This window comes from Suncus etruscus, chromosome 3, assembly GCF_024139225.1.
Source record: "Suncus etruscus isolate mSunEtr1 chromosome 3, mSunEtr1.pri.cur, whole genome shotgun sequence".
In the NCBI taxonomy this organism is placed as follows: Eukaryota; Metazoa; Chordata; class Mammalia; order Eulipotyphla; family Soricidae; genus Suncus; species Suncus etruscus.
Window position 1 is genome coordinate 42,841,213 of NC_064850.1, and position 25,580 is coordinate 42,866,792.

Here is a 25,580-nt window from a genome sequence, read left to right on the forward strand (position 1 = left end):
GAGGTGCTCTAGGGGTGATATCTCATGTGGCAGTGCTGGGAGACCCTGTGGTGCCAGAGATCGAATCTGCCTCTCCCATGTATGAAGCCCTTTGAGCATCTTCCCAGACTGCCATATCGAGTGGCATATCTATTGCTGGTCTTTTAACTTTCTAGTGACAAATCCACAACTAGCCCTTTCCTTAACACCTGTCCTGGGCATTGGTGAGGGTTAGTGGGAAGAGGAGAAAAACTCCCCATTTCTCAGCTGCCATCTACTTTGTCTTCAACCCTGGCAAAAAGAATTCGCTTCTCTAATTCCAAATGCAAATATCTTTTCCCTTTTTATCTTTGTTTGTTTGTTTTCTTGTTTTGGTTTTGGGGCCACATCTAGCTGTGCTCACGGCTTACTCCTAGCTCTGACTTCAGTGATCACTCCTGGGTTGTAAGGTATCCCTTCCCCCAACTTCCTGTTTCCCTAACTTCTTCTTTTAGTATGTAAAAGTCCACCTGGATGATGAGACCCAGCCACACCTGGGATGGGTGGACTGTTTCGAATAAAGAATAAAAGAGTGTTGGGGGGGGGGGGAGGCAGGAGAGAAGCAGCAAAAGGTAGAGCGCCAGAAGAGACGCAGCGAGAGTTGCTTGGCAAAGAAAGCAGTTAGCAATTACCCTGCTTCTTCAGACCCACTGGCTGAAGTGGCTAGAGCCTCACCCAACACTTGGACTTTATACTTTATATTTTATATTTTATTCTATACTAGGGAGCTTGGGGAACCTCATGGGGTGCTGAGAATTGAACCCATATTGGCTGTGTGTGACGTCTTAACATTGTACTGTTGATCCAGCCCCTTCTTTTCCTTTCTGAACTAGACAGGAGTGAGAGCACAGCGGCGACTGCCTTTGCCTTGCACACAGCTCACCCCGGTTCCATTCTCAGAGCACTGCCAGGAATGATACTTGAACACAGAGCCAGGAGTAACTCCTGAGCATCCACTGGGTATGGCTCACAAAAAAAAAGAAAGAAAGAAAGAAAGAAAAAAAAAGTAACAAAATAGATAACAAAGTAAGCTAAAATTTAAACTTTTGGATTTCCACACAAATTCCTATATGGGCACACTTGGTGCCATTTAATTTCTAATTAATCCTAAAGGGCAGTTTTACTTATTGCCTCTTAAGTGATTGATTGATTGATTGATTGATTGATGGGCAGTAAACTGGCAGTTTGAGCTCTAGGTCAACCCTTAGAACCAACATCACAACTTTGGGAGAGTTGACTAGCTCTCTTTGGATTTATATTTTTGCTTTTAGGCCTCACCCATCTGTGCTCAGGGATCACTCTTGGTGGGGTTCAGGAAACCCGCTGGAGTGCCAGGGATTAAACCCAGGTCAGCTGCATGCCGAGCTGGCGCTCTCCCTGCTGTTCTTTCTCTCTGGCCCTCTATGTTTGGATTTCCATACTTACAGCAACAAAGCTAAAAATCTGTAATTGCAGATAGGACTTTTTTGTGTGTTTTTTTGTTTTTGTTTTGGGCTCACACCCAACAGCGCTCAGGGGTTACTCTTGGCTCTGTGCCCAGGAATTATTCCTTGCAGAATCAGGAGACCATATGAGATGCCCAGGTTGTCTGTGTGCAAGGCAAGTACCCTTCGGCTGTGTTATCACTCCAGCCCAGATAGGACTTCTAGAAGTCTAGAGGCGTAAGTTCAGAGGTCACTAACACTCTGGGCTGCGACCCCCATCCCAGGGTCTCACTCAACCCCTCTAGTGTCCCCCAAACTTGGGAGGGTGCTGCTGCCCATAATAGAGGTGCTGCAGGCTGTGTTGTGAGGAGCCAGCAAGCCTGGGAAGAGAGTGAGGTCAGAGGATCCACCCATGGGGTCCCAGGGGTACCTGTGATGTTGCATCAAGTATGGAGCCTCTGTCTTTAGGTTGGGATACAGATGCCCACACCTGGCTTCTCATGGCCTAAGAAGCCAAGTGCATCCCTGTCCTCAGCCCAGGAGGGGAGCAGAGGAGGGACCACGGGGAGGCAGAGTGAGCTGGTATCCCCCTGGGATGCAGATGTCTATTGCACCAGAGAAAAAAGTTTAGAGCCAGTAACTGGGGTTCAGCGAAGGGTGCTATCAGGAGGGCCAGGATAACTACAGGAAAGGACTCAGGATACCTGATCGAATTCACATTCTCAGGGGCCCCCAGTCCCAACAGTTCTTAGCTCACCTTCCTGATGATTCTGGGGTACAAACATGCTTCTAGATATGAAGATAAGTAGGGGGAAAGGAGGTGGGGTCGAGTTGAGGAAGATGGGAAGGGGAGGGACCCCAGGAAATGGGAGCTCTAGAAGCAGATTTGTCACATGGAGTTGGGAGGGCCTGACCATGGGGTCAGACATTCCCTGTTCCATTCCTTCCCAGAGGGCATATGGCCCCACCTAGAGTAGCCCTTGCACCATTTTGTTCCAATGTTGGCACCTCACATTGATCCAATGCATGTCCATTAAGGCCCAGGTGCAGAGCCCCTTGCTGACATCCCTCATTTCCTGATTGTGTCTCCCAGTTTCTTCCTTTTGCGGATCCCACCACCAGGCTCTGGCATTGGGACCTCCTCTGCTCCCTGACCTGGCTCCTTTCTGCTCACTTTGGGGCACATGGTGGAGGACCTGCTGTCCTTATGGCTGGGGTCACTGTCAGTTCTTCAGGATTCTCCATGAGCTGGTCTCATTGGCTCACACCTGGCCCCCTTGTTCTATGTCAGGTCAGCCCTGTGTTTCTCTCCTGCCCAGTTCTCTCTGCCCAAACCACATCCTTCCTTTGCTGCCCACTGGCCCCATTCGTGACCGTCTGACTTGGTGCCTCAAGAATCAGCTGGGAACTTGGTTCTTTTCTGGCACTTGGCCCTGAAGCAGCACTGGCTCCTGTGGCAGGCAGGATGGTGCCAGGCCCTGGGCACTGGGGTGAAGGTGTCAGGTTGGGATCCTCCCTGTGGACAGAGTGAGGGTCTGTGTATCTGCATGTCTGCACATGCTCATTGTGATGGCGGCTCCTGAATCCACGACTACATGGAATATTTTTGCCTCTCATGCCCTTGGTGCAGCCCCTCTCTCTTCCTCATGCTGGTGTCTTGGTCTGGCCCCTGAGCCCTGGACAGAGCAGCTTTGCACTTCCCTGCAAAGGATCTTTTTTTTTGGTTTTTGGGTCACACCCCATGAAGCTCAGGGGTTACTCCTGTCTTTGTGCTCAGAAATCACTCCTGGCTTGGGGGACCATATAGGATGCTGGGGGATCAAACCGCGATCCATCCTAAGTCAGCTGCATGCAAGGCAAATGTCCTAACACTGCACCATGCTCTGGCCCCAAAAAAGATCTTCTGACCCTTCAGACTTCCTCTTCTTACTTCTTTTCAGTCACCTCTTCTTACTTCTTTTCCTGTCACTTCTTTTGACTTCCAGTCCTGTCCTCTCTCTTGCCACTACTTCTGACTTCCTGTTAGCTCTCCTAGCTTCCTGTCACCTCTCCTGATTTCCAGTTCAATCACCTCTCTTGATTTCCTATCATTTCTCCTGACTTCCAGTCCCATCACCTCCTGGTCTTCTTGTCACTTCTCCTGACTTGCTTTTTTATTTTATTTTATTTTATTTTTTGTTGACTTTTGGGCCATACCTGGCGGTGCTCAGCAGTTACTCCTGGCTCTGCACTCAGAAATTACTTCTGGCAGGCTTGGGGTACCATATGGAATGCCGAGAATGAATCCTGGGTCTGTCCCAGGTTGGCCACATGCAAGACAAATACCCTACCGCTATGCTATCTCTTCAGCCCCACTCCTGAATTTCTGTCCTATCATCATTCTTGACTTTATGTTATCTCTCCTGACTTGCTTTCCTGTCACTTCTCCTGACTCCTGTCACCTTCTGACTTCCAGTCCTATCATCTCTCCTGACTTTCTTATCACTTCTGACTTCCAGACCTGTCACCTCTCCTGACTTCCTGACTCCTGAAACCTCTCCCCTGCTTTTGGGAACTTTACTTCCTTCTCACCTTCCTTCCCTTCGGTCCCAAAAGACTTATCCACATAGATTAATGTCCACTCTTTGCCCTAAGCATCTGTGGGTTTGGGCAAAGATGAAAAAGGGTCCCATATCCACCTCAGCAGGATCACGCAGATGCTTACCCCCATAAAACCATCTTGTGCTTCATTTCCTTAGTGCCACCCACCACCATTCCCACCTACTGCATTACTCCGTTACTTCTTGTGTCAGGTGTTATCTTTTCTAGAATATCACAGAGCCAGGCATGGGTAATCTACCACCTCCTAGTGGGCCTTTTCACTCTGCTTTATGGTGTTGGTAAAAAACTTGGTAGCATAGTGGGCAGCAAAAAAAAAAAAAAAAAATCCATCATTTATTCCAATCTACTGAAAAATGTTCTAATAGGCAAAGGGCCTCACCACAGTTGGTCCATTCACTTGGCCTCTCCTGGGCAGTATGGCCTTGCCACTGCCCACAGACCCTCCCCACACCTGTGTTCTTTGTGTGATCATGTTCTGTATGTGATCATTTGTGATGCTTGTGGCCAGCAGTGGGTGTCTGTAAGATGACACCGAGCTATTAACCCAAAACAAAGGCTTTCCCCCATCTTTCCTTTAAATCTCTGCTTTGATATGTAAAAGCCTACCTGGATGGGTATTTCTCTCTCTCTTTCTTTCTCTTTCTCTGGTGAATTTTGAACTGGGTTTAATAAAAATAAGAGCAGTTCTGGCTTTCAGTCAGAGACACCATCAGGCACAGACTGACTCCATGACTCTCTCCTGACTGGCTTGGTTTATTAATCCTTCACAGCTACCCTACCTGCTTCAGATCTGTCCGCCTGAGAGTTAGAATCATGCTTTGGGGTGATCTCACAACTTGTTGGGATTTATTTTACAGGTATCTGCTCTGTTTTGTTTTGTGTTTTGGGGTGGTAGCTATCCTCCTAAATAGAGTCACCTCATTATCGAGCCATTTGCATATCTCCCTGATGGTGCAGCTGAACATCTTTTCATATTCTTATGTGCCATCTGTAGGTTCCCTTGGTCCAGGTGGCCCTTCAGATCTGGTGCCCACTGTTTTAATTGGGCCATTTTCTATGGTGTTTCAAGTGGCCTTTTCTTAGATTCCACAGACAAATCCGTTATCCAAGGGGATTCGTAAAAATTTCCTCCCCACCCGCCATTGCCCAGCTACCCTTTCATCATCCGAGCAGCATCTCTACAGGACCCAGTGTCTCCCTTGTGTTAATGAGACCCAATCCCCTGAGTCTCCCCACTTCGTGTCTCTGCACACCCCAGCTCGCAGATGGGCCTGTTGCGGGCTCTCGTCTGGACCTTTCGTCATTTGCATTTGGCAGGAATGTCTGAATCTGTGTTTGAGTTTATTTCCCAGTAAGCTATAGGGAGACATTGCAGAGGGAGGGGACTCCCTTTACCAGTTACACCATCAGCTGCCAAAGGGCATCCCCCCTTCCCGCTGCACAGCTTCTGTTCACTGAGGACAAGGACCCCACTCTGAACCTCCTTTTCTGCTTGTCTTACAGCGAGGCCGCTGGTGCAGACTTTGCCCTTCCGCAGTGCCGTGAACAACGGGACCGTATTACCAAAGAAGCAGAGCGACTCTCTCTCGGCTCTCTCAGGCACCCGGGTCACCACACCAGCCACAACCAAAAGGTGGGTGCTAGGAGGAAGACAGCAAAATGCCTCAGTGTAGAGTATAAACCAAATGCTACCATTTGTTACCTTCTCCTCACCTCCTTAGCAAGTCTCCACTGATGAGAGTTTCTAGAAGTTCACCATTGAATGGGTTGCCATCACAGGACCTAAATAGATGGATATTGTGGAGGGTGGTTTGTTTGTTTATTTGTCTGTTTTCCAGGTGCAGTTTCATTAGCCAAAACTTTGGTGCATCATTCTCTCTCTCTCTCTCTCTCTCTCTCTCTCTCTCTCTCTCTCTCTCTCTCTCTCTCTCTCTCACACACACACACACACACACACACACACACACACACACACACACACACATACATTTTGGGTCATCTTCAGTGATGCTCAAGATTCACTCCTGGTGAGTCAGTGCTGGGGGGACCCGAAAGATGCCAGGGATCGAACCCAGGTTGGCTCTGTTCATGGCCACTGTCCTCCCTGCTGTCCTGTTGCTCTGACTCCTGTACCCCAATCTCTTTTGAATAAACACAGAATGGTAACAGTCAGTGATAATTTCTGTCCTGAAGCCCTGATGTCCAGGTCTCGATGACCTGAACTATTTTTGGAATTAGACATGCTCAGACTTTTGCTGTGGCCTCCCAGGGTGGAGGGCTGGGGATTTGTGTTCCAGATGCTACTCTCCATCAGGTGTACATAGTGGACTCTTGGCCTTTCTATGATTTTATTGTTGCCATCATAAAATGTTGTATACGTATACATATAAAATGTATAAGACCAAGCTACTTCCACGGTGGCTTGGCTCTGGAAAATGAAGTTCCTGATGGCATTACCATGTAGAAAGCCTTCTGCAATGATCTTAAGAAAGCAGCGGACCCGGAGAGATAGCACAGTGGTGTTTGCCTTGCAAGCAGCTGATCCAGGACCAAAGATGGTTGGTTAGAATCCCGATGTCCCATATGGTCCCCCATGCCTGCCAGGAGCTATTTCTGAGCAGACAGCCAGGAGTAACCTCTGAGCATCGCCGGGTGTGGCCCAAAAACCAAAAAAAAAAAAAAAAAGAAGAAAGCAGCAGTATTGATTAATCAATCAGTTGGGTTTGGGGCCATACCCATTGGTGCTCAGGGCTTACTCCTGTGCTCTGTGCTCAGGGAACTATGGAATGGCAGGAATCAAACCAGGTTGGCCACATGCAAGGCCAGTGCTTTAACTTTCGAACAATCTCTCTGGTACAAGTTTGTTTTGAATCTGAGGCCTGCATTCAAAATGGCTTCTTCTTCTTCTTACCAAACAGAATCTCCTAGAAGTTACCAGTATTTGTTTGTGAATTCTGAGAAACTTGTTTCCTGGAGGTGCCTTTGAACACTTGGAAAAAGAATCTCATTTCATAGCTGTCTCACCTTTGTCTGAAGCCTTTCTCTGCTCCACTGTAGAGTGACAATGGAGATATTGAGGACTCTAATTGTATTGGATAGGGACCAACTCTCATTACCCCCAGATGTGTGACATTGGCAAGATGAATTTTGAAAAGACTCAGGTAGTGGGTCGGAGAGATAGCATGGAGGTGGGTTCGTTTGCCTTGCATACAGAAGGACGATGGTTTGAATACCGGCATCCTATATGATCCCCCTGTGCCTGCCAGGGGCAATTTCTGAGCGTAGAGCCAGGAATAACCCCTGAGCACTGCCGGGTATGACCCAAAAACCAAAAAATAAAATAAAATAAAAAACTCAGGTCATGGGTCGGAGTGATAGCACAGCAGAGAGGGTTCTGGTTTTGTCTTTTCTTTTCTTTTTTTTTTTTTTTGGGGGGGGTCACACCCGACGGTGCTCAGGGGTTACTCCTGGCTGTCTGCTCAGAAATAGCTCCTGGCAGGCACGGGGGACCATATGGGACACCGGGATTCGAACCAACTACCTTTGGTCCTGGATTGGCTGTTTGCAAGGCAAATGCCGCTGTGCTATCTCTCCGGGCCCGGGTTCTGGTTTTGTATGCAGCCTACCCAGAGTGGATCTCCAGGATCCCTGGGCCCTGCTAAGAGTGATCCCTGAGTGCAGAGCCAAGGGTAAGCCCTGAGCACTGCCAAGAGTGGCCCCTTAAAATATACCCAAGTTAGGGTTGGAGCAATAGCACAGCAGGTAGGGCATTTGCATGCAGCTGATCCAGGTTTGATCCCTGGCATCTCATCCCCCAAGTCTTCCAGGAGTGATTCCTGAGCAGAGCCAGGATTGAGCCCTGAGTGCCACTGGGTGTGCCCCACCCCAAAAAAAAGAAGGAAAATATATTCAAGTCAGAGCTTTCGTGTTTGCTTACTTGTTTCTTCGAGGCAACTGTCTCTGTCAGTGTCTTTGTGACACAGTGCAGTGCAGTTACACAACAGATGCCACTTCATTGCAGAAATTCATTTCTCAATCATGAAACTCCAGGCTCATCACCCAACCCTTGGCATTTATTTGCCTTTCTGTCTTCTGTCCCTGCAACCTGACAATATTGGCTTCTTCATTTGAGGGGACCGTGTGATGTGTGTAACTGGTCTTCATCACATAGTTATCTCCCCAGGCATGCCAAGACATATCCTTCTCTCTGAGGCTGCTTGACACTCAGCTGTGGGCCTGTCCTGCACCCCGTTCTCTTATTCATCTGTCATTTGGGCTGTCCCTTCCTCCTGGCCACAGGGACTGGCTCTCAGTTTTGTGTTTCTTGTAGTGCACAAGTCCCCAAAATGAAACTGTCAGGTCATGTGGTAATTCCAATGTTACGGGATTATTTGTTTGTTTGTTTGATTTTAAGGCCATACCAGCAGTGCTCAGGGGCTACTCCTGGCTTTATGCTCAGAAATTACTCCTCGTAGGCTCAAGGAACCACATGGAAGTTGAACCTAGGGTGGCCATGTGCAAGGCAAATGCCCTCCCCACTGTTTTATCGCTCTAGGCACAGGGGTCTCAAACTCGCAGCCCAAGGGCCGTTTGCAGCCCTCCGTACAACATTTTGTGGCCCTGCCCTAGAGGAATCTTTTTTGTTTTGTTTTGTTTTAGTTGTTTGGGTCACACCCCCCAATGTTCAAGGCTTACTACTGACTTTGCACTCAAGGATCACCCCGACTTTGCCTCCTGCGGCCCCAAGGTAAATTGAGTTTGAGACCCCTGCTCTAGGGCCTCAAGGTTATTTTGGCAGACCCACCTGTTTTTCCCCCAAGCCTGCTCCTTTCCTCAGTCCCATCACTAAGGGTTGTAATTTCTCCTCTTCATCAGCATTTGTCCTCTTCACCCTTGGAGGGCGGCCACCTGCTGAGTGGGACATCTTGGTCGCTTGCAGATGGACTCTAGAGAAATGTCTATGTAGGTCCTGCTGCCCTTGTCATAGTCAGCTTACCTGGATTTTGTTGATTTTGTTTGGTGGTGGTGGTGGTATTGAATTTTTGCAATCCTTGACATATTCTGGATCTTAACCTTTCACTGGGTATATGATCTGCAAATACTGTCTCTCCATTTATTAGGTTGCCTTTTCATGCTCTTGATCTTTTTCTCTCTTTGATGCATGATTATTTTTTTATTTGCTCTAGACCTGTTTATCAATTTTTGCTTTTGCTATTATAGACAAGAAGTTATTGTCAAACCCAAAGTCTTGGAGCTTTCCCTCCTGAGCTTTCTTCTAGATATTTTACAGTTTTATGTATATATAATGTAACTTATAGGTCTTCTGTTCAGGTATTTAAACCCCGTGTAGTAGTTTTTTTTCCTTTAATTTCTACCTTTATATATAAATAATAAATGATTACATTTTTTGTTTTTGTTTTTTTGGTTTTTCGGGCCACACCCATCTGATGCTCAGGGGTTACTCCTGGCTAAGGGCTCAGAAATTGCCCCTGGCTTGGGGGGACCATATGGGACGCTGGGGGATCGAACCTCGGTCTTTCCTTGGCTAGCGCTTGCAAGGCAGACACCTTACCTCTAGCACCACCTCGCCGGCCCCTGATTACATTTTTTTAATTTACAACTTAAAAATATTTTTTTTTGGTTTTTGGGTCACACCCAGCAGCGCTCAGGAGTTCCTCCTGGCTCTACACTCAGAAATCACCCCTGACAGGCTCGGGGGACCATATGGGATGTCAGGATTCAAACCACCATCCTTCTGCATGCAAGGCAAACGCTTCTTACCTCCATACTATCTCTCAGCCTTTCAGGATCAATCCACCACCCATGTCAACCTCCCCCACCAATGTTCCCAGAGTCCATCTACCACCCCCATCACCCCAGCCTGCCATCATAAGCTGCCATCACAAACACCTTTTTAAGTAAGTTTGTTCAAGTTTAGGTCTCGTGATTACATTATTGTTGACTCTGGCTTGGATATTTAGTTGTCTTTTTCTTTTTTAATTTTTTTTTTGTTTTCTTTTTTGTTTTTGTTTTTGGGCCACACCTGGCCCAGTGGTGCTCAGTGGTTACTCCTGGCTTTGCAGTCAGAAATCACTCCTGACAGGCTCGGGGACCATATGGGATGCCGGGATCAAACCTGGGCCAGTCCCGGGTCAGCCATGTACAAGGCAAATGTCCTACCACTGTACTATTGCTCCAGCCCCAGTTCTGTCCTACTTTCAGGTGGGAACTGCTGCACTGACCACTGTCACAGGGTCTGTGTAGTGGTAGCTGTTTGCTCCAATCTAGAGCAAAGGGAAGGTCTCCCTCCCCTTGTCAAAGACATTGTCCTTTCCCCCAGGGGACAGTCTTTGCTCTCGCATCAAGGTCATTTGGGCAGGGCACAAGATTTGTTTCTGTTCCATGGATCTATGTTACGTGACTTGAGGCTGCTAACACATTGTCTTTATTATTTATTTCATTTTTAGGCAACAAACCCAAGTACTGGACATATTCAGGGCTTTCTCTTGCCTATGTGCTCAGAGACCTCTCTTGGTGATGCTCAGGGCACTCTGGTGCTGGGAGTTAAACCTGGGTTGCCTACGTGCAAGGCAAAGGCTTCCTGCTGTCCTGTCTCTCAAAACCGTTCATTGGAACTTTGGTAGGAATTACCTTGGATTTGTACGTTCCTTTAGGGAATGTATACATCTTAATATCAGGAATGTCTCCCCAATTTATTTTTTGGGGGGAGCCATACCCAGTGGTCCTCAGGGGTTACTACTGGCTCTGTGCTCAAGAATCACTCCTGGCAGGCTCATGTACCATATAAAATGCTAAGGATCAAAATCAGGTCAGGGGCCAGAGAGATAGCAAGGAAGAAAGGCATTTGCCTTGCAAGCAGAAGGTTGGTGGTTCGAGTTCCGGCATCCCATATGGTCCCCTGAGCCTGTCAGGAGTGATTTCTGAACATAGAGTGAGGAGTAACCCCTGAGCTTTGCCAGGTGTGAACCCCCCCCAAAAAAAAAGAAAAAATAAAGAAATCAGGTTAGCCGCATACAAGGCAAATAAATGCCCTCTCTGCTGTACTTTCAGTTCACCCTCATTTTATTTTATTTCACTTGACAAAGTCTTGTCATTATCTGTGGACTTGTATTTTATCCACCTGGTTAATTCCTGAATGTTCTCTTTTACAGTGCTACAGTAAATGGAATTGTTTTCCTTGTTTCCTTTCTTCATTGGTCTTTGATCATATATATAAATGCAACTTGAGGGCTGGAGCGGTGGCGCAGAGCCATAAGGCATCTGCCTTGCTGGTGCTAGCCTAGGATAGACTGCGGTTTGATCCCCCGGCATCCCATATTGTCACTCAAGCCAGGAGCGATTTCTGAGTGCATAGCCAGGAGTAACCCCTGAGTGTCACCGGTGTGGCCCAAAAAAAACAAAAACAAAAACAAAAAAGAAAGAAATGCAACTTGAGGGGGTCAGAGTGATAGTGGGTAGGGTGCCTGCCTTGCACACAGCCAACCTGGGTTCAATCCCAAGTATCCCATATGATCCCTTGCGCCCACCAGGAGTGATTTCTGAGATCAGATCCAGTAGTAAGTGAAGCATTGCTGGCTGTGGCACAAAACAAAACAAAATGAAAATACAACTCAGTGCTCAGAGCAGTAGCACACCTGGGAGGGCACCTGCTGTACATGGCTGACTCATATGGTCCTCCGAGCACCACCAGGAGTCATCTCTGAGTGCAGAATTAGGAGTAAGCTCTGAGCACCACTGGATGTCGCCCAACTCTCCTCCCTCCCCCACAAAAAAGAAATACACCTCTTATTTCCAGATGTTCTTCTCAGTCACTGGTTTGAAGTTGTGTATCAGCCCTCAGTGGTTGTTGTGGGGTCCCAAGTTTTCTTTGTATCAGGCCAGAGCCTCTGCCAACATATACCAGAACTTCTTCCTGTCTTGCTTTAATGGCTCTGGCTAGGACTTCCAGTCCTCTGTTAACTAGGGGATGATGAACTGGCCACCTTGGCCTAATTACTAGTGTCCCCATAAAGGCTTTCAGTCAGGGAGATACAGACTGTTATTCAGGTACTTTCCTCTCATTCTAGTTCACTGAGTCACAAGAAGCTGTTGGATTTGATCAGGTGCTTTGCCTGCCTTGGTAGGGCTCCTGAGTCCCCAGTTCTGCTCCTGTGGGCCTTCATGGTTGAGTGTCCAGCCAGTCTTGCTTTTGAGGGATGAATCCTCTTTGCCCCTAGTGCATGGCCCTTTCAACCAAACCATTGAGTTTGGTTTCCAGTACTTTGTTGAGGATTGTTTTGTTTTGTTGAGGGGCCACACCTGGCAATGTTGGGGTGGGTCACTCCCACTGAGGTGCTGCTCCAGGCTCTGTGCTCAGAGGTGCCCTCTGGAGGTGCTTAAAGACTGCACAGTGCAGGACATTGAACTGGGACCTCTCACCTGCCAAAGCTTGGACTTAGCCAGAGCAGGTCTGGTTCCAGCCTGAGGACTTTTATTTGCAGGTTCTTTAGATATCTTGGCCTGTGGTTTCCTTGTGTCTTTGCTTTACAGAGTCATGATGCCAGCCACAGTTTGGAAACCTTCCAGCCTTCTATCCACTGACGATTTTAAGGAGGGTTTTCTCTAAGTGTCTTAGAAGCCAGACATGCCCAGCGGCTGAATGTAGACACTGCATATGGGGGGGGGGTCCTGGTTAATCCTCTGATGATCATCAGGGATGACCCCTGTGCACAGAGCTAGAAATCACTCCCCAAAACTGCCAGTTGTGGAACAAAAACCAACAACCCAAATGAAAACTAATAATAAATTCTTGCTGTTATTTTTCAGTGATAGTATATGTCACTGGCTTTTCTTGCTTGGCAGTTTTCATTGCTGCTTAGATCTCCTAATTATGGGGCTGGAGCAATAGGATAAGGGTAGGTGTTTGCCTTGCATGTGGCTAATCCAGGATGGACCTTGGTTCAATCACCAGCATCCCATATGGTCCCCCAAGCCAGGAGCAATTTCTGAAGGCATAGCCAGGAGTAACCCCTGCTCATCACCAGATAAGGCTCAAACCCCTCCCCCAAAAAAAGATCTTATGTCTGTTTAACTTTCACATTTTCTCTACCAGTCCCCCCACACACACACACATATTGTCATCCACACATACCCTAAGCTCCACTTTCATTTTCTTTTGTCCCCTCTAAATCTCTAGAGTTTTCTTGTCTTTCTCATCAGTTGTTAAACCTAAATATCAGTAAATGTGTGGGTAAAGATAATGTGGCGCTATACACAATGGGATACTTGTCAGCTTACTGTTATTTGGTGAGAGTGCTCAGGATCTATTCCTGGCTCTGTGCTCTAGGATTGCTCTATTCCCCGAACTATCTTTTTGGCCCTCTTTTTCTTTTTCTTTTTTTTAAGATGAAGCTGTTTAGTTAAATAGAACAGATGGGGAAAGACAACACTGCTTGACATTACTTATATGTGGAAGATGTAGAAGCAAAAATAAATAAATAAGCAAAATCAAAACAAAATCTTCAGACTATAAGAACAAAATAGTGGTTACCAGAAAGGAAGCAGGGAGAGGATGGGTAAGTTGGGTAAAAGGTCAGGACTGAATAAATAATACAGGAGGGATGGCTCTTGCCTTGTACATGACCAACCTGGGTTCAATCCTCAGCATCCCATATGGTCCCTGAGCACCTTCAGGAGTGATTCCTGAGTGCAGAGTTAGGAGTAAGTTCTGGGCATTGCCAGGTGTGACAAAAAATAAAAATAAAAAAATTGTAATTTGGGAGAAAGAGTTCAATAGGGCAGAAGTTAGGTTTTGTGGTGAGCATAATGTTGCATCTATAGATGTTGGTTAATAATGCTACATATACAAAACACTATGTATTATAAATCCACATTACTTTTTTTAAAAGTTAAATTATTTAATAATTTTTAAGTTGACCACATTTTTTTTTTTTTTTGGATTTTGGGCCACACCCGGCGTTGCTCAGGGGTTACTCCTGGCTGTCTGCTCAGAAATAGCTCCTGGCAGGCACGGGGGACCATATGGGACCCCGGGATTCGAACCAACTACCTTTGGTCCTGGATTGGCTGCTTGCAAGGCAAACGCCGCTGTGCTATCTCTCCGGGCCCGAGTTGACCACATTTTTAAAAGTTCATCTCAAGAGGCTGGAGCAATAGTGCAGTGGTAGGGTGTTTGCCTTGCACATGGCTGACCCAGGACCGACCTCAGTTCAATCCCCGGCATCCCATATGATCCCCCAAGCCAGGAGCGATTTCTGAGTGCATAGCCAGAAGTAACCTCTGAGCGTCACAGGATGTGGCCCAACCCCCCCCCCAAAGTTCATCTCAAGACTGACTTCTGAGGATAGCAATTAGCTAGTGAAAAAAAAAAAAAAAAAAAAAAGAAGGGGCCAAAATGATAGTACAGCAGGTAGAGTATTTGCTTTACATACAGCCAACTCGAGTTCAATCCCTGGTCTCCCATATAGTCTCCCGAGTCTGCCATGAGTGATTCCTGAGCACAGAGCCAGGAGTAACCCCTGAGTGCCTGGGTGTGGCCCCAAAAGGAGAGAGAGAGAAATATGTTCACCTTTCATTCTAGAAGGCAATGAAATAGCTAGAAGTCAAATTAAAACCCAGATAGAAGCTCTAGCTATCAGCACATTTGCTGCTTCGTACACACCTGGGCCAAGCATTCTTTCACTGTGATTCAGAGCCACTTCTTGGTTTGATCCCAAGTGACCAAGGAAACGAAGTGATGCCCTGGGTTTAATCACCTGTGTACTCGGCCCTTGGACAGTGGGGTGGGGCGTGGGGGTCTAGCCTGATGCTCAAGCCCTGGGAGGCCGTGCTACAGGTCATCAAGGAACATGTGAATCACTATTGCTGAAGGTGCAGATTCTGGATTTCAGGATTCAAGCTGCAAGGAGAATCCAATTGATACTTTCCCCAAGGGCAGGCAGCACTCTGGGCCTCGTTAGGCAGTGATGAGGGCAGAATACAGGGTTTTCTGGGCCACAATTCATAGTGCTTGGGGGCAACATCTCCCATATAGTGTCCTGGGGCCTCTCCTGTCAGTGCTTACTTAGGTCATATGTGAGGACAGGAATAAAGCAGGCCTAGTCCTTGAACCCAGTCCCTGCCACAAAGTTCTTTGAGTTGCCTAAAGTGGTTCATTTGATGATCATAAAAACCAGACCTGGATTTTATTTACTTACTTACTTTTTTATTTAGGTTTTGGGGACACACCCAGTTGCACTCAGAGGTTACTCCTGACTCTACACTCAGAAATTACTCCTGGCAGATTCAAGGTATCCTATTGGATGCCGAGGATCGAACCCAGGTCACTTGATGTGCTATCGCTCTAGCCCAGTACCAGGATTTTAATACCACCATCTCTAACCCTCAAAATCATTGTGTGGAGATTTTGAGCAAAGTGAGGTGGGGAGAGGTAATGAATGGCTTGTCCCTAGGCCTAGAGACTGGGCTTGCCCTGTGCCAGCTTCTCCTGCCCTGCCAGGCCGCCTTCTGTCTCCCATACCTGGGAACAGTTTGGAGCCCGGAGCAGAACTCAGACACCACAGAGAACTACAGACCTGCCTGCCTTTAAGGGGCTCTTTTTTTTTTTTTTTTTTTTTTTTTTGATTAATTGATTGGTCGTTGGGCCACACTCAGCGGCGCTCAGGGCTTACTCCTGGCTCTGCATTCAGAAATTGCCCCTAGCAGGCTGGGGGACCACATGGGTGCCGGAAATCGAACCGGATCCCTCCCTCCCAGGTCGGCCGCATGCTGCATGCAAGGCATATGCCCCACCACTGTGCTATCTCTCTGGCCCCTTTAAGGGACTACCCCATGGCAAGGACCAGGCTGGGGCTGTGAATGGACACCTGGGTTTACTGCTGAGTTCGGAATCTGCGTGTGTAGCCCAGAATCCCAGGGGGACTGGAATAGAGGGTGGCCATGGCTGTGGAGTGTGTGTGTGTGTGTGTGTGTGTGTGTGTGTGTGTGTGTGTGTGTGTGTGTGTGTGTGTGTGTGAAAGAGAGAGAGAGAGAGAGAGAGAGAGAGAGAGAGAGAGAGAGAGAGAGAGAGAGAGAGAGAGAGTTTAAATGCTAACCTGCATTGCATTCCAGAAAAAAAATCTTAGATACATTTTTTGCATGAAAATCACTGTTTGTTTCCTCTGGCGAACTTGTCCAGATGCCCCGCTGCAATGATCCAGTATCGAAATGGCATGAAATATTCTGGGTTCGAGACAGGAGTGGCCGAGTGAGATTCATGGACCCTGTGTGGAGCAGGGTGACCTGTTGACCTTATTTCTCTGCTTCTCTGAACTTGGCCTATAAATTCTCATGGGCTGGCTGGGAAACAAACTGGGTCATAACCCTGAGTGTTCCTCTGTGGGCAAGACCCTGTCCATCCCTCTTTGGGAGAGAAGCAATTCTAAAAACAGAAAGGACCAAGCTGGTCTGAGTGAGGGTAAAAAGCAGAAGGGCAGCACCTTAGGTATTGCACTTACGGGAGTCCTAGTATCAGAACTCCAGAAGGCCTCACCCAAGTGTCTGCATTGGACCGAGGGACATTTGGAGTGGAGTGGGCCGAGGGGCATCTGTTTGTTTTTCCCTCCCTCTGTGGATCTCACAGCTGAGTGCTTCTAGAACAAATCCCCTTTGGAAACGGCCCAGCTCCCAGCCGGTGCTTTGTGTTGCCAATTAAGAGCTGGATTTGGGAGCCCCTGGGGAAAGGCAATGTTGCCATTGGTCAGAGGGATGAAGGCGGCACGTCCAGGGGGGATTAATTGGGTCGGGTTCACCCTGCACTGAGCAAGCTTCCCCACCCCCACCCCACACACAGTCCTTCATTCTTCCAGCTCCGGAGGAGTTCGAAGCCCCAATCAGAGCTGCAAGACTGAGGAGCTAGGGAACAAAACTGGGACAAAGGCAACGGTTATTCCAGCCTGCGCTGGGGCAGGAGGGCAGGGAAGCAGCAGGGCAGCCCAGTGTGCTGGCACCAGTGACTGAGGCTCATCAGAAATATGGGCCTTTGTGGTGCCCCGGGCAGGGCAGAAACCTCCCCTCTGATTTCAGCTGCTTTCGTTTACTATTTTTATTTTTTTATTTTTTGGGATTTTGGGCCACACCCAGCGGCGCTTAGGGGTCACTCCTGGCTCTCTGAAAATTACTCCTGGCAGGCTCAGGGGAATATGGATTGTCAAGGATTGAACCCGAGTCTGTCTCATCGGGTCAGCTGCATGCAAAGGCAAATGCCCTACCGCTATGCTATCTTTACAGCCCCTCATGTTATTTTTTTGTAGTTGTTCTGTTTGTTTTGTTTGGAGGCCACATTGGGCAGTGCTCAGGGCTGACACTAGTGCTCAGGGTTCTACACTTGCTCCTGGCGGGCATCAGGGACCCTATGAGGTGCACGGGATCACCCTCATACTTAAAAGTGATACCTCCTTGATTTTGTGATCACTCAGGTCCATGGCATGTAGGTGCTATTTTCAATACTCTGTGCCTGTTCTTGGCTCCAGCTGTTGAAGGGAGGTTTCTGCCATCTTGGAGTTACCTGTCCCATTAGCTGCACCCCTTTGCATTCAGCTAGTGACTTAACTTGGCAGATTTCTCTTGACATGCCAAATCCCTGCCTGCTTGGAGTGACTCAGGCTTGGCCCTAGAAATCTCTCTCCAAACAGTGAGAGAGAAGGATGTTTGCTGGAGTAGCAGTGGACAGTTTAACACATAGAATTGTCCTCAACATGCAAGACAGAACTGGCCGAATCATGGTCTCTTGGGGCTCACTGGGGACTAGCCCTGCCTATAAAGGACGACTGAGGTATATATTGATTAGGCCATGGCTGTGATCTTGGGGCTGTCCCCTTGCCATCATGCCAGCTGACATCACTAGGAAGTAGTTGAAGAGAAAGGAGTAGTGGCTGGATGGGTTCTGTCCTTTCATCTGGGAACACAGGACACAGGGAGCTAGGGGGTGCTATCTGTCCATCCATATCATTGGACACACTTTGCAGACTCCAGGAAGGCCACTAGTCACTCCAGATCACATCGCCGAGAACACTCTTGGTTCTCAGCTGATCACTGTCCTTGTTCCCGCAAGCACATTCTCCTGGGGACCAGTGTCCAGGGCACTGCTTAGCTAGGACTAGCAGAGGCCATGGCATGTGCATGGCATGAAATATTCAGGGCCAGGGCCTTAAGGGAGTTGGGGCCATGGAGGGGAGCCAAGGGGGAAGGAATTTAATTTTCTGCAGCTCCTTGTCCCAGACACTTCCCTCAAGTGCTGGAAAGCGTAGCTCCGCTCAGCTCCCAGTTGGCAGTGTATGCCCCCGCCCCCCCCCTCCCCACCTCTGCCACCGCAGGAGGAACTGGAGTCCCGGCCCCCTGACCTGAGGGGCCCTCCCTAAGGACCCAGGCAAGCCCTCTGGTGGTCAAGGTTTTCTCTGTCCCTCCCTTGGCATGTGTAATTCGGCCTCAGGAAACCGCTGTGGTTCAGAACTCTGGACTCTCCAAAGGAAATGCCTTGTGTTTGCCATGTAAAGGGAGTAGTCAATTTCTTTTGTTTATTTTTTGTTTGAATCTGCTCAGGAATCACTCCTGGTGGTGCTTCCCGGGAATGCTGGGGATCGAACCCCAGTTGGTTGAGTGCAAGGCAAATACCCTCCTCTACTGTGCTATGGCTCCGGCTTCAGGAGTAGGCAATTTTTAAAAACTGACTAACTTGTATATATTTTTTTATTTTTTTAATTTTAATTATGAGAACAAGGATGCAAAGAAAGAGGACGAGGTAAAGTTACAGTGGAAGGACAATCACCCATAACATAATTCTCAGAAGTCCCCTTGCTGATATCTTAACTTTGAAATTTCAGCCAAAGAACATTAAGATAAATAAGACAGAATCCAGGTACAATTACTTTGTCCCTCAAGTCCCCAGATTGTAACACATCATAATATTTCTTAACAGCACACAAGGCAATCTAAAGCCATAAAATTTACGTAACTCCTTAAACATTACAAGCATAGTATTTTTTTACATTCCATATACAGGCATATTAGCTTAAGTTAACCTCAAATTTTAAGTGGGTTCTTTTTAAGGATTAAAGTCAAAGGAGCACAGTAAAAATGGTGTTAGAGTAGCCATTGTTGTTTGCATAGGCCCACCAAAATATATCTTGTATATTCTTAAATGTCTTTGTTTTGCTTTGGAGCCATAACCTGGTGATGCCCAAGGGCTGCTCCTGCTGCAGTGCCAGGGATCAAACCCAGGCACCAGCCTGCAATGTCTGTGGCCTGCCTCCCTGCCTGCTGCGGTCCCATGACCCTAAATGGCCGAGGCCAGAGAGATGTGATGAGTTTGTCCCCTTCCCTGTGCACAGCTGGAATTCTGACCATCCTGACATCCTGCAGCTCATCCATGGGGGCTAGGAGACGTTTCACCCTCTCCCTAGGGTGCTCATGGTTATTCTGCTGTGTTTCTGCGCCTTTCTTCTCAGAACACACTGTAGAGTAGTGAGGTGCTTTTGTGTAGGCAAACAATGTCCTTGATGCCCTATCTATGCAGGATTTCTTCAGGGCCCATGGCAGTGACCCTTTATTCCTGCATTTGGTCCTGGGGCTCAGAGTCTATGAGACTGGCCAGTGAGCTTGACCAAAAATGGCACCTTCTTATCTTTTTTTTTTTTTTTTTTTTTTTTTTAAATTTTTATTTTTAATTATGAGAACAAGGGTGCAAAGTAAGAGGACAAGGTAAAGTTACAGTGGAAGGACAATCACCCATAACATAATTCTCAGAAGTCCCCTTGCTGATATATTAACTTTGAAATTTCAGCCAAAGAACATTAAGATAAATAAGACAGAATCCATGTACAATTACTTTGTCCCTCAAGTCCCCAGATTGTAACACATTATAATATTTCTTAACAGTACACAAGGCAATCTAAAGCCATAAAACTTACGTAACTCCTTAAACATTACAGGCATAGTATTTTCTTACATTTCCATATACATGCATATTAGCTTAAGTTAACCTCAAATTTTAAGTGAGTTCTTTTTAAGGATTAGAGTCAAAGGAGCACAGTAAGAATGGTGTTAGAGTGGCAATTGTTGTTTGCATAGGCCCATCAAAATATGAGGAACATGGAAAGAAATAACCTTGGCCTAAGTACAAAGAGACCAGACCCCTGAAGTTTCCTGGCACAAGACCAAGTCTAGGCTCCAAGCAAGCTAGATCGTCCAATCCAATACATTGTCTGTAGTGCCAACACACTTTTATTTTTCACACAGTCTCTGTTGTTGGTATCATGTTTCTGTATTTAAGATCCTGGAATCTGCATATCTTACATTGAAGTCAGGACGTGGAGCATCCTCTCCTTTCACCTCACAATCAAAGGGCAATGCAGGGAGCCCTGTCCTGTAAGCCGGTCGTTGTTGTTGTTAAGTCTTCTCAGTGTTAAGGGAAGTCTCTTTTGAGCAGGTCGAAGTCTGAGCAGTGTAGGTCTTCCATGTTAGAGGATTGCTTCCAGGTGATGTTATAGACCAGCCTGGATGTTTCGTGGATGGCTTTCCTGGTTCAGGGGAGAATGGAATATGCCCTTTCTTCTGAGGTCTGTGCCAGGTCGTTATGTCAATGTTCAGGGTGTAAGGTCCCTCTGCACTACAAGGTTTGTGTGTTCTAATCTCTATTAGATAGGATCTTATTTGTATTTATACTATTTTCCCATTTTAATGTGCCTATGCAAATAAGAAGCAATGCCACATGGTGTTATTGGCGCATATGGGGGCCATAAGAACAATTACAATGATTCCATTGACATGACTCAATCATAAGCATTAAACTGGGGGACTCTTCCACCAAAATTACTTGTTAAACAGCTTAAAAAGAGAAGATAAAAAGTGGTTAGAATCATCACTGTATAAGACAACATTTAGTAAGAATTATAGCTGTCAGAGAAAAAACACAAAATATTCTAAAGAAATACGTGTCCATTTTATGTATCTTGAAACAGTTTGGGGTTGTCATACACAATGCACAGCTTTGGACTGTGATTACGATTCTACACTACTGAAGTTAAAAAGAGAAAACTAGATTAGTGATGTTTGAGAAGGGGTTAGAGAGTTAAGGAGTGAAAAAGAGCTTTGTAGGGGTGTGGGAAAGGGGAGAATACAAAATAAACATTCTGTATACGGAAAACATAACATAAGAATAAGGGATATTCTGAATACATGAAATACATGAAGTACGCGCGGGGGCGTAAGCCCCCGCGCGGTTCTGTAGTTTTTGGATGCCTAGGGAGGAATCTCTCACCCCCTCCCCCCAAGGCCCGATTAACCAGGCGTGGCCCTGAAGACCCGCCTGGTGTGGGGGGAATCATGCTCTCCTGGACAAAGTGGTCAGCCCAGGGTCCTATGGCTAGCTGTCCTGCCCAGAGCCCCCATCATACCAGTCAAAAGCCCACGAAATCCTGGCATGTGGAGTGTTCTGGTCCCAGCCGAGCCTCTGTGGTTTTTGGATGCCTAGGAAGGATTTCTCACCCCCTCCCCCCAGGGCCCGATTAACCAGGCGTGGCCCTGAAGACCCGCCTGGTGTGGGGGAATCTTGTTCCCCTGGACTAAGTGGTCAGCCCAGGGGTCCTATGGCCAGCTGTCCTGCCCAGAGCCCCCAACATACCAGGCAAACACACCAAGAAATCCTGGCATTCGGAGTGTTCTGGGCCCAGCCAAGCCCCTGTAGTTTTTGGATGCCTAGGGAGGAATCTCTCACCCCCTCCCCCCAAGGCCCGATTAACCAGGCGTGGCCCTGAAGACCCGCCTGGTGTGGGGGGAATCATGCTCTCCTGGACAAAGTGGTCAGCCCAGGGTCCTATGGCTAGCTGTCCTGCCCAGAGCCCCCATCATACCAGTCAAAAGCCCACGAAATCCTGGCATGTGGAGTGTTCTGGTCCCAGCCGAGCCTCTGTGGTTTTTGGATGCCTAGGAAGGATTTCTCACCCCCTCCCCCCAGGGCCCGATTAACCAGGCGTGGCCCTGAAGACCCGCCTGGTGTGGGGGAATCTTGTTCCCCTGGACTAAGTGGTCAGCCCAGGGGTCCTATGGCCAGCTGTCCTGCCCAGAGCCCCCAACATACCAGGCAAACACACCAAGAAATCCTGGCATTCGGAGTGTTCTGGGCCCAGCCAAGCCCCTGCAGTTTTTGGATGCCTAGGGAGGAATCTCTCACCCCCTCCCCCCAAGGCCCGATTAACCAGGCGTGGCCCTGAAGACCCGCCTGGTGTGGGGGGAATCATGCTCTCCTGGACAAAGTGGTCAGCCCAGGGTCCTATGGCTAGCTGTCCTGCCCAGAGCCCCCATCATACCAGTCAAAAGCCCACGAAATCCTGGCATGTGGAGTGTTCTGGTCCCAGCCGAGCCTCTGTGGTTTTTGGATGCCTAGGAAGGATTTCTCACCCCCTCCCCCCAGGGCCCGATTAACCAGGCGTGGCCCTGAAGACCCGCCTGGTGTGGGGGAATCTTGTTCCCCTGGACTAAGTGGTCAGCCCAGGGGTCCTATGGCCAGCTGTCCTGCCCAGAGCCCCCAACATACCAGGCAAAAACACCAAGAAATCCTGGCATTCGGAGTGTTCTGGGCCCAGCCAAGCCCCTGTAGTTTTTGGATGCCTAGGGAGGAATCTCTCACCCCCTCCCCCCAAGGCCCGATTAACCAGGCGTGGCCCTGAAGACCCGCCTGGTGTGGGGGGAATCATGCTCTCCTGGACAAAGTGGTCAGCCCAGGGTCCTATGGCTAGCTGTCCTGCCCAGAGCCCCCATCATACCAGTCAAAAGCCCACGAAATCCTGGCATGTGGAGTGTTCTGGTCCCAGCCGAGCCTCTGTGGTTTTTGGATGCCTAGGAAGGATTTCTCACCCCCTCCCCCCAGGGCCCGATTAACCAGGCGTGGCCCTGAAGACCCGCCTGGTGTGGGGGAATCTTGTTCCCCTGGACTAAGTGGTCAGCCCAGGGGTCCTATGGCCAGCTGTCCTGCCCAGAGCCCCCAACATACCAGGCAAACACACCAAGAAATCCTGGCATTCGGAGTGTTCTGGGCCCAGCCAAGCCCCTGTAGTTTTTGGATGCCTAGGGAGGAATCTCTCACCCCCTCCCCCCAAGGCCCGATTAACCAGGCGTGGCCCTGAAGACCCGCCTGGTGTGGGGGGAATCATGCTCTCCTGGACAAAGTGGTCAGCCCAGGGTCCTATGGCTAGCTGTCCTGCCCAGAGCCCCCATCATACCAGTCAAAAGCCCACGAAATCCTGGCATGTGGAGTGTTCTGGTCCCAGCCGAGCCTCTGTGGTTTTTGGATGCCTAGGAAGGATTTCTCACCCCCTCCCCCCAGGGCCCGATTAACCAGGCGTGGCCCTGAAGACCCGCCTGGTGTGGGGGAATCTTGTTCCCCTGGACTAAGTGGTCAGCCCAGGGGTCCTATGGCCAGCTGTCCTGCCCAGAGCCCCCAACATACCAGGCAAACACACCAAGAAATCCTGGCATTCGGAGTGTTCTGGGCCCAGCCAAGCCCCTGCAGTTTTTGGATGCCTAGGGAGGAATCTCTCACCCCCTCCCCCCAAGGCCCGATTAACCAGGCGTGGCCCTGAAGACCCGCCTGGTGTGGGGGGAATCATGCTCTCCTGGACAAAGTGGTCAGCCCAGGGTCCTATGGCTAGCTGTCCTGCCCAGAGCCCCCATCATACCAGTCAAAAGCCCACGAAATCCTGGCATGTGGAGTGTTCTGGTCCCAGCCGAGCCTCTGTGGTTTTTGGATGCCTAGGAAGGATTTCTCACCCCCTCCCCCCAGGGCCCGATTAACCAGGCGTGGCCCTGAAGACCCGCCTGGTGTGGGGGAATCTTGTTCCCCTGGACTAAGTGGTCAGCCCAGGGGTCCTATGGCCAGCTGTCCTGCCCAGAGCCCCCAACATACCAGGCAAACACACCAAGAAATCCTGGCATTCGGAGTGTTCTGGGCCCAGCCAAGCCCCTGTAGTTTTTGGATGCCTAGGGAGGAATCTCTCACCCCCTCCCCCCAAGGCCCGATTAACCAGGCGTGGCCCTGAAGACCCGCCTGGTGTGGGGGGAATCATGCTCTCCTGGACAAAGTGGTCAGCCCAGGGTCCTATGGCTAGCTGTCCTGCCCAGAGCCCCCATCATACCAGTCAAAAGCCCACGAAATCCTGGCATGTGGAGTGTTCTGGTCCCAGCCGAGCCTCTGTGGTTTTTGGATGCCTAGGAAGGATTTCTCACCCCGCACCTTCTTATCTTAACATTCAGTGAATCGGTGACTTGTGCTAGCCCTGCTGTCACTGTAGCCTGTGGAGGAAGCCAGTGAGGGTCTAGGGTTCCAGGGGAGCAGCCCTGTCCCCACTTACTCAGGGATTTTGTATTGGTTGGTTGGTTGGTTTTGGGGAGCCATGCCCAGAGGTGCTCAAGGTTGACTCCTGGCTCTGTACTCAGGGCTCAGGGATGGCTCCACGGCTGCAGCTTCCAAGGCTCTCCCCACTGTGCTGCCGCTCAGGGCTTGGTTTCTCTGCTCGAGCCTCCTTCTGCGGCATGAACTTGCCATGAACTCCCCCAGGGACCCGCACAGGCGATGCTCTGGGCCCTGCCAGCCTCACACCTGCTCAGCAGGGAAGAGCCAGCCACATTGTTGGAGGAGCCTGAAGCTTTTCGATGCAGAGCTGTAATTTTCTTGTTTCCAAATTAGAGGTTGCAAACATTCACATTTGGACCTTAAGGCTTGCCCAGGCAGAGGGCAATGGCAAGGTTCTAGGGACATCAGACCCCCACTGCCCTGGTCTCCAGAAAAACTGGGCAGCAGGTGGATTCAGGTCACCAGGATTGTGGACACTTTTACTCCCATCTGCCCATCTGCGCAGGAGATGGAGTCACAGAAGCGGCAGCCTGTGGGCTGGAAACAGTCCTTCAGTGGGGCATTAGAGGGGGGAAGGAGCTGAGGGAGGAACAGAGGGAAAACAGGGGGGAGGAGAGAAGGAGAAAGAGGAGAATAAAAAGAAGGATGAAGTGGAAGGGAGAAGGAGGAGGAGGGCCAGGGCTGGGCCCACCCTCATCTGCAGAGAGGCTGCCCACAGGCCCTGGTATCCGCACTGACTGTGGGGTGCTACCCTACACGTGTCTTCACACTCCCCCCCCCCCCCAATCAGGGCTCTAACCACGGGTCTCACCGCCCTGCTGTCCTGTCTCCTGCAGCTCCATCAAGCGGACCAGCTCTTCTGAGCGAGTCTCTACCGGAAGCCGAAGGGAAAACTCAGGGGACGCCAAAGGCAACCGCAACCGCACGGGCTCGACCAGCAGCTCCTCCAGTGGCAAGAAGAACAGTGAGAGGTGAGGAGCACCTGTTGGCACCACTCAGGGTGGCAGGTCACAGGCCGCCTCCAGCCTGTAGTTAGGAGCCTTGACAGGCACGCAGGGCTTTCCAAGCCATTGGAGGTGCAGCCGAGAGCACCCCTTCAGGCAGCCTACATCATCACCCTCACTCCACTTTCT

At 49.1% G+C, this 25,580-nt stretch overlaps 1 protein-coding gene across 5 annotated transcripts in view; it reads left to right on the forward strand.

Moving 5' to 3' along the window:
- The window catches only part of EML1 (EMAP like 1), a 669,910-nt gene that overhangs the window by 59,907 nt on the left and 584,423 nt on the right, over positions 1 to 25,580 (forward strand). For all 5 annotated transcript variants that reach the window (XM_049769788.1, XM_049769790.1, XM_049769791.1 and 2 more), the window contains exons 3-4: positions 5,547 to 5,676; positions 25,284 to 25,418. In XM_049769788.1, coding sequence (XP_049625745.1) covers positions 5,547 to 5,676; positions 25,284 to 25,418 — 265 coding nt within the window. The remainder of the gene's footprint in view (positions 1 to 5,546; positions 5,677 to 25,283; positions 25,419 to 25,580) is intronic.